General features: G+C 39.8%; 1 protein-coding gene across 1 annotated transcript in view; it reads left to right on the forward strand.

The window, feature by feature from the left end:
* LOC103009523 (cytochrome b-245 heavy chain) overlaps positions 1-9,068 on the forward strand; it is a 36,169-nt gene extending 27,101 nt beyond the window's left edge. Inside the window, exons 11-13 of the mRNA XM_007184055.3 lie at positions 784-930; positions 3,226-3,350; positions 4,858-9,068. Of these exons, the coding sequence (XP_007184117.2) occupies positions 784-930; positions 3,226-3,350; positions 4,858-4,984 (399 nt within the window). The 3' untranslated portion in view covers positions 4,985-9,068. The remainder of the gene's footprint in view (positions 1-783; positions 931-3,225; positions 3,351-4,857) is intronic.
* The last annotated feature ends 666 nt before the right edge of the window (positions 9,069-9,734 follow it).

The raw sequence follows: 9,734 nt of genomic DNA on the forward strand, positions 1-9,734 counted from the left end.
TAGGCACGTTGAGCTGACCTTGACTTTTCATTCTCCCCTTCCCCTCTTTTCGACGTGGAGGAGGTGTGGGTAGAACTACTTTTTCCTCTACGAACTCAGGGAAGTCTGGCAGTAGCGGGTAGGGAAGTAGCGTGGTGGCAGCCATGGCTCGTCTAGATCCTATTGGTCTTTCTGAGAGGAGGGTCAAAGGAAGCCGGGGATCCTAGAAGGGCAAGAGCAGACCCAGGGGGAAAGTGGTGGGCTAATGTTTTCTTCTTAAGCTACGGATTTCTGAGAACAAGCTATTTATTTACTGCCCTGCCGTGTGAAGGCCAGAGTAGGTTCATGTGAGCTAGTTTGTCAAATATCTAGAGCTTTCTGAAAACCCATTTTTCCAGGCATTCTGAGCAGCAGGGAAAAGTAGAGGTGGGGAGGGTAGAAATCCATATTTCAATGCTGATAGGTCCCTATTTAAATATAATCTACTTGACTCACACAGATATAGAGAAAGAACTGGTGGTCACCAGTGGGGAGAGGGAAGGTGGGAGGGGCAAGACAGGGGTAGGGGATTAAGAGGTACAAACGACCATGTATAAAATAAATAAGCTACGAGGATATAATGTACAACATGGGGAATATAGCCAATATTTTATAATAACTATAAATGGAGTATAACCTTTAAAATTGTGAATCACTCTATTATATACTTGTAACTTATATGATATTATACATCAACTATCCTTCAAAAAAAGATAAAAATAAAAAAAGAAACATAATCTGCTTCACGGTCTGTCCCCCTCTCAGATCTACTTCTACTGGCTGTGCCGGGACACACATGCCTTTGAGTGGTTTGCAGACCTGCTGCAGCTGCTGGAGACCCAGATGCAGGAGAAGGACAACGCCGGCTTCCTCAGCTACAACATCTACCTCACTGGCTGGGATGAGTCTCAGGTGAGGACAAGAGCCCCAATCTCAGGTCCCTCCCACAGTGCCCAGGGCTTACCGACTTCCTCTTGGTTATTGGAATGTCTTGTGTACTGTTTTTAAGAACAGTCGATGGGTTCGGGTGATCCAGCACATTCACTCTGACTCAGTATCCCCATTTGTTCAGACGGTTGATATTAGATTCAAAGTTGGTATCTGTGGGATGGGTCAAAGCTAGGGAGCCTACAAGGGAATCAAAGCCATGACTTTGACCTTGTTAGAGCCATGTCTCCACCAGGGGTATCGAACCAGATGGACAAGATGATCTATGGGGTTATGGGAAGAAAATAGAGAAAAGATCAGCTCTCTCTCGTTCTCTCTCTCTCTCTCTCATTCTCTCTCTCTCTCTCTCTCTCTCTCTGTGTCTGTATTTATATATACACATGCATATACATATATATGTATACACATGCATATATATGTGTATATATTCCTTTAATTTATGTTTATGCATGTTTTATACTATACATAATACATTTAATAAGGAGTCATAATAAATGGCAATCGTTATTAAGCATATGCTAGTGCCAAGTATTGTTCTTAGTGTTTACATAGATTGTCTAATTAAATCCTCAAAACAACCTTATGAAGTAGCTATTATTCTTTGCCAGATTTTACAGATGGGGAAGCCAAGGCCCAGAACAGGTTAGGTCATTTGTCCAAGGGCATCCAAGTAATAAATGCTCCAGAACCTGTACTCTTACTACTCCTAGTAGCTCATGATTATCATTTGTAAATAAATCAATATATATCTAATGAAGGTGATATATATATATATATGTATATATGAGGGGTGTGTGTGTATGTGTATATGTATATATATGTGTGTAGTATGTGTATATGTATATATGTATATGTATATATACCTTCTCCCTCCTGAGACATTTAGCAATGGAAATGTGAATTTTCGATTGAGAAGACGATTACAGTTAATTACAATTATTGATAAGATAATCACAATTCACAAGACAGCCCCCCACAACAAAGAATTATCTGGCCCCAAATGTCCAAAGTGATGAGACTGAGAAACTCAGAAACAAGTTAATGATTCCTAGGGGGTAACATCTTTCTAAATAAGGAGACATTCATGACTTGGCCTGGAAGCAGCATAACTGTCCCCCTGAGTGAGGAGGTAAGGCAAGGGTCTCTGCCTACTCCTGGCCACTGCCTCAGATGGCCATCCCCACACATTGGCTCCTCACCCAAGACATTTTTCACATGCACCTGGTCCCTGTGAAAACTGACTTCTTCTCATTTAGGTTTTGGCATATCGCTTATCACAGGTTCTCCAAGTCTTAGGAAAGGCTTGTTGCAAACGTAGGTCCAGGGACACATGACCATGAAAATTGCTGCTCCAGAAAAAGTGGTTTTAAGATGCCACTTCTGCAATTTAAAAATGAAACAACAACAACAAAATGTGATCAAAATGAAACCCAGGGGGAAAAATGTATAATATATAAATTGCTTTGCAGTTCTGTTTTTTTCAAAAGCCAGACACAGTTTTTTAAGTGGGAAATCTCTTTGCATTGAAAAAGAGTTATTTTGCTTTGCAAAACTTTGTCCCTACAGGACTATTAAACCAGGGTAATCACCCTTCTTAACCTCTTCCATCCCATCATCCATTCCCTGTCCAGTGAATGTAAAATCTGATTTGATTGTTAAATAAATGTAATTAACCATTTTTATTTAAAAAATACCTGTTGTTCAAACTGAGGCCCCCTAGAATGGTCACAGGAAACAACACATGACTCTGCACACACACACACACACATATACAGAGAGTAGCTTTAGGCTTGGTTTGATGTCTCATTACATTACCAAAATATGAGTACATTTTAGTCTATGGTTGTCTTAATTCTTAGTGATTCTCCCAAAGGAGCGGGAGTATATTAGGGTGAGAAAAGACTGTCAGATGTACTGCAGAGAGAAAAACAGTGAGATAGAGAATTTAAATCCTACCCACACTTCAAAGTCTGGCTCAAATGCGGCCACCCTGAAACCTTCCCATATCCTCCCACCCGTGCTCCCTTCTTTGTCCTCATGGAGGTGTTTGTGCCTCCTCTATGGTCTCCCTTTCTAGACTGTAAATTGCTTGAGAACTGGTTTGTTCAGTGTTGACCTTCTAGCTTCCAGCATGATGCCTTGCCCCAAATACATGCAGTTAGAATGGTAATTAGAGCTTGGTTTGTGAGATATGTAAGTATATCTGTGTGTGTTTATACAGCATGCCTCTTTTGTCTGAATTCATGTCCTTTCCCGCAGGCCAATCACTTTGCTGTGCACCATGACGAGGAGAAAGATGTGATCACAGGCCTGAAACAAAAGACCTTGTATGGACGGCCCAACTGGGATAATGAGTTCAATACCATTGGGAGTCAACACCCCAAGTAAGGAGTTCCCCCACCAAGGTGTTCTTGAGGCTCATGGTCTACGTAAAGCAACAGCTTCCAAACATGGCTAGATTTATATATTCCAGAAACTAAAATACCTAGATTACCATATTCACACCCATAAAAGGTTCTAGATATCTCTGACTTCAAGAGGAAGTCTTTAAATCACACCAAAATTGACTGGAGAGTTCCAAACAAAGATTCCCAGGCTCCACCTCAGACTTTCTGAACCCAGTTCCCCCCAAATAGGCCCATAACTCAGTTCTTTTCTTTCACCTCCTAAATTTCAGTCGTGTATCTACTTCTATTAATTCTCTATGATTTATATTTATTACTAAGGAGACACTGTCCCCACTTTCATTTATAGTTTTTGGGTCCAAGATCATAAGTTGACAGATATTCCAGGTCCTTCCTGCCCTCACTAAAGCTTTGGTCATCATGAAACTAGATGTTCTGTAATATAAAAGACAGCTCCCCACAACAAAGAATTCCCTGACCTAAAATGTGAGTAGTACTGAGGTTGAGAAACTGTTTTAGGTCAGTTTTCATTGTGCTACTATTCCTTGGTATTTCTAAGTTTTTCCTGCCTACTGTACTGGCTGTTCTTGAAACTCTTACCAGTCATTTACACTTTAGAGTGAATGAGGCTTGGTTGGTTTCTTGAATGGATTGAGTGGTAAAGGAAAGTAGCTTAAGAAAGAGACAGAATGCAAAGGAAGCACTACAGTTCTTGCTTGTCTCGCAAGCTTATTCTCTTCCGTTCTCTGGATTTTCAGATTCTCCCTTTTCTTCTTTATAGTCGCAAACATTTCTCAGAACATCTCCAGGCAACCTTTATTTGCCTTAGTTTACTAGGACTTCTAACAGTGAAGCTCAAGAGGAGAAGTGCTACTTACCTGTCTCTTGGCTTCAGGCTCCGTTTCCACTCTTCCATGCTCTCCTGTGTATTGTGGCAGGCTAGAAGTCTGAAAACTGCATTTCTAAAATCTAGAACACATGACAAACTCAAGAAATCACCATAAATACACTCTTTACGCCATTGCTTCTTACACTTTAATGAACATATAAATACTTGGGGAAGCTTTTTGAAACGCTGATTTAGTACATGTGGGGTAGGGCCAAAGAATCTGCATTCTTGGTTTTGAATAGATTTTTGAGTTTTACTGAAATCTTACGTGAACAAGAAATTGGAAATACAATCACATCAAAGAGCAAATTGTCACGGCTTTGGTAGTAGAAGTTTCCGCAAACCCTGCTTGCATGTCATTTTTTCAGAGAAGTCAGCTGCCTTTTGAAGTAGCCGGCTGCCCGCCCCTCCCAGCCCCTCAAACAGGGCCGAGCCACACTCCCTCATGGTAACCTGAACTCTGTCATTTGCGGAAGGACAAAGGAGCAGAGGGGACTCTGCCCTGAGGCCTGAAATCAACAGGAAATCCCCGCATGTGCTTTGTAATTGAGCCCATCCCAAAGCCTGAAACTGTCTTTTTTCTTTCTTTCCCAAAAGTACCAGAATAGGAGTTTTCCTCTGTGGACCGGAAGCCTTGGCTGAAACCCTCAATAAGCACTGCATCTCCAACTCCGACTCTGGCCCCAGGGGAGTGCATTTCATTTTCAATAAGGAAAATTTCTAACTAGTCTCTTCCATGAGGAAATAAATGTGGCTTGTACCGCCAAATGCCCCAATAATGCTAGTTGATAATGTAAGTTCCCTCCTTTAAAGAAAAAGAAAGAAAGAGAAACTATAATGTGATGATTTGCCCTGAAAGGAATGTCAAAGATTGTTTAACAGTGATAAATTTGCATTTGTATGGGGCTTTATGGTTTTCAGAGCAATTATATACACATTTTTTCATTTTGGTTCCTCACAGTAATTCCAGAGAAAGGTAGGGGAAGGATTCTCAGACTCAGGTCTTAGGATTAAAAAATGGGGACTCAAAATGGTGAAGTAGCTTCCCTAAGATTAAAGCTGAGACTGGCTCTAGACCATCTGACTCTAGGTTTGGTGATCTTTCAGCAATACCAGGCTGCCTGGAAATAGGTTTGTATACTCCCCAAAAGAAGAAGCAAACCAGGGAGTAACTATTCATATTCCCTTCTGTGTCATCTTTGTTATCATTATTGTCCTATCAAAGGAAATTTTCCAAATAAGAGATATATATTCTGAGAGTGATTCATCACTTAATGGTGACAGCACACTCCAGTTTACCAATGCAGCAGCCTAACTGGGTCAGAGATTCCTCCTACAAAAGAATATTAGACTGACTGGAATTAACGTATGCCCCAGCAGAGAGTGGATACTCAATGAAAGTTTGCTGAATGAATGAATGAAAGGACATTTAAAACCATACAATGCCAGGGTAGAACTAATTGAAAGCTTTAAACGGAATTATCTGAGGAAATCACTTCTGAGACTCTTGTTGACCAAAGGAACCTGATTCTCTTGAAGGTAAAGAACAGGCTAAGGTTAGTAACCAATATGTTGTCCTGTCCAAACATTTTTATTTGAAACATGCAGGAAAGGGAGATAGAGGCAGAGAACTGAACTCCTGTCCTAACTCTGGCTGGCTCCTTTAGTCCTGCTCCTTATGCTATGAAAGAAATGCAAACTGATTTATTGCCGGAAATGGTCTCCTCCAGCCAGCACTTGTGAATTTGAAATTAAGAATTGTGACAAATATGTATCTGATACGCCCATCTGCTTTAAATAGCATCCACACTTTGTTTTACTTAAGTACACATGCAAAAGAGATCTTACTGGTGTAACTAACGATTTATTGTTCTATCATCATGATCATGATGAAATTTACATCCCAGAAACTAAAATGCCTAGCTTACTGTGTAGGTATTGGATTCATACCCAGTAGAATGTTCTGGATATCCGTGAGTTTGAGAGTCTCTAAATCACTGTTAATGTGGCCAGAAAGGTTTTTTTTTTTCCCCCTCAGGACTGCTCCTACTTCTGGGAACTAAAAACAGGTTTATTTGTTATATCCTCTGGGGCCACAGATATTTAGAAGTATTCAACTTTGATAATGAGAAAGAAAGAGAAGGGAGCAGGGGGGAAGGGCAGAAGATGGGGTTAGGAGGAAAGGAGAGGGAAGGGGGAAGAGAATAGAAGGAGAGTGAGAGAAAGCAAAAAAAGGCAAAAGGGAAGGGTAGGTGAAGGGGGTCACTTTCTACCCCAGATTTCTTAAAGTCTTATACGTATTGAATGTAATTGCAGGAGCTACACACATATTCATTTTATTTTGATAACATATGGTATTGAATCTGAAATTCTGGCCATGAATTTGATGCTGAGTGGGCATATTCAGGGGACTGGGCTGAACTAGTAAGAACTCAGTTGTTCCTTTGGGTTCCCAGGATGCCCCGGGAACTGAGGGTCAGTCCTGACAAGTTAGGCTTGCTTTGAGAATGTCACCTCCCCACAATGTCCCAAGACTGTTTCTGCAAAGAGAAACTTAGGTCCAGCCTGTTCCCACTGCACCCCAGGTATCAGTTCATTCATTCAACAAACTTTTATTGTGCTATTACTATGACTCAGGCTCTGTGTTGATAGCTTGAGTTCTTTACACCCAAGTGTGAGCCAGAGGGGGAACCAGAGTTATAAGGAGTCTGACAATCTGGGCCCTCGCTCACCTGTGTGGCATAAGTAAAACCAACTCCATTTGTTGCTCTGAAAATGTTTCTCCAGGGTTTTCTATTTTTGACACCAACAGAGTTACCAAAATAGAGAGATCTGCCCTGTGTTATCCTGGTTATGAGATGAAAAATGAGTGTAAAAGCTCTTGTCATTATGAGAGCTTCCTTCTCCATTCTTCTCCCCAGCCGTCGGCTGCCTGCACAGCTTTTTTAGCATTTAGTATTTAGTAACAGGTACTGATAAAACGATTAAGCATTGTTTTTAATCTCAAGGTTATGAAGGCTTTTCTTATTTCTTTTGCTTTTGCAACACTGCATTTATGAAATTTGAATACTTGTAGATGTTGTGTGTGAATAGTTTACGGTGGGTGGGGGGACCCCGGGAGATAATTCTTGGGAAGAACTATCAAAACTGTGCTCAATGATTAAAATGAATGAGCTCTGTCTGTGTCTGTGTTATTGATCTTCATATTCAAGGGTGGATTCAGATGGCAAAGATTTTCTCTGCCCCAGCGGGATTGAGATTCTCTGTGTTTTTGTAGATATGTCAAACACTGCACAATGTCTGGATTGAGAAGGGAAAACTGAGTACTGAGTTCTGTACTAATGTCCTGGTGACCCTCACGGCACTGGTATAAGGGAATGGACAAGGGAGTGTCACCTGACATTGCAGACAGAATTTCAAAGGCAAAGAAGTCCTAGTGCAAGACGTCTTTTTTTCATTTCCACTCACCTTTTCGGTTCTAACTTTGCAACTAGCTGCCATCAAATCAGGTTGTGAGTATATATGTATGTGCTCATGGTTCTGTACTGGTCATTGTTCTAAGTGAGCCAACCAGTTATGATTCGCCCCCCCCCCCATGTAGGAAAGGGATAGAGGTGTGGACATATGCTGCCACGGGGGGAAAGGTCATTCGCTGAAATAAATGTCAATAATAGAAATAGCTAATGTTTAATAAACACCTACTATGCCAAACATTTTACATACACTTCAGCTAATCCCTCAGGACACTGCAAGGTAGTCATTTTATCCCAATTTCGTTGATAAAAAAAAACAAAACAAAACAAAAAAAACTGAAGCTGAGAGAGGATAACTGATAGGGTCAAACTATCCCACAACTACTGGGTGACTGTGTCAAAATTAAGTCCATATCTTTCTAGCTAAAAAGCCCATGTTCTTTACACCACACTAACAGATTAGGTATAAGTAACCAAGGATATTTTTAAAGCTATTGTGCTAGGTACAGATTCTGCACCAAGAATAGCTGGGTAACAGTGGTGGTATAAACCTCTGGTTTATGCCATCTAAGTATCTTGGTATCTTAGTTTAGAAACATTCGTTAACTGGATTCATGCTAATTTTTACTTTTATTTATTCTGATGTTTTTTCAGCTTTATTGAGGTATAGCTGACAAAATTATAAGATATTTAAAGCATACAACATGATGATTCACCAAATAATGTTTTTCCAAAGAACAGCAACTTTCACTTACATAACCACAATGCAATGAACCAATCCAAGAAATTTAACACCGATACAAAACTAGCATTTACTATATAGTCTACGTATAGGTGACATTGTATCCTCAGTGCATTGTATTAGGAGGTAGGTATTGTCAGTTTGTCCTGTTATTAGTGGTAGTATGTTTCATCACCAGATTCTTCTGTTATAAACATAAAGGTATTATTTTACTTTTGTAATTAGTAATTAATATTTGGGGAATATGTACTGACTGTATAAATATCATTTTCTCCAATTGTCTTTCACCCAGTCGATCTAGCATACGTTGATGAAATTACACTGAACCGATTTTTATAATGATGGTTACAAAATATCTGGATTCTTAAACCTCAATAATCTGCCAATTTCTTTTTTCCCCCAGATTTATTGAGATACAATTGATATGCAACATTGTGTAAGCTTAAGATGTACAATGTGTTGATTCGATACATTTGTATATTGCAAAATGATTACCATGATAGCATTAGCTAACACTTCCATCCTGTCATATAATTACCATCGCTTTTTTGTGGTGAGAGCAGCCGCATAGCACAGGGAGATCAGCTCTGTGCTTTGTGACCACCTAGAGGGGTGGGATAGGGAGGGTGGGAGGGAGGGAGACGCAAGAGGGAAGAGATATGGGAACATATGTATATGTATAACTGATTCACTTTGTTATAAAGCAGAAACTAATACACCATTGTAAAGCAATTATACTCCAATAAAGATGTTAAAAAAAAAAGATATACTCTGCAGTATCCCACAGGTTTTGACATGTTGCACTTCCATTTTCATTTGTTTTGAGATATTTTTTTATTTATCTTTGATTTCTTCTTTGACCCATTGGTGTTCAGGAACATGTTGTTTAATTTCCACATATTTGTGAATGTTCCAGTTTCTTCCTGTTATTGATTTCTAGCTTCATACCATTGTGGTCAGAAACGATACTTATGATTTCAGTCTTCTTAAATTTACTAACACTTGTTTCTGACCTATCATTTAATCTATCCTAGAGAATGTTCTGTGTGAGCTTGAGAAGAATGTGCATTCTGTTGCTGTTAGATGGAATGTTCTGTATCTCTCTGTTAGTTCCATTGGTCTAAACTATGTTTCAGGTCCAACATTTCCTCTTAATTTTCTGTCTGGATAACCTATCCATTGTTGAGAGTGGGGTATTGAAGTCCCCTACTATTATTGGATTGTTGTCTATTTCTCCCTTCAGATCTGTTAGTATTTGC

Source organism: Balaenoptera acutorostrata, chromosome X (assembly GCF_949987535.1).
Source record: "Balaenoptera acutorostrata chromosome X, mBalAcu1.1, whole genome shotgun sequence".
Taxonomy (NCBI): Eukaryota; Metazoa; Chordata; class Mammalia; order Artiodactyla; family Balaenopteridae; genus Balaenoptera; species Balaenoptera acutorostrata.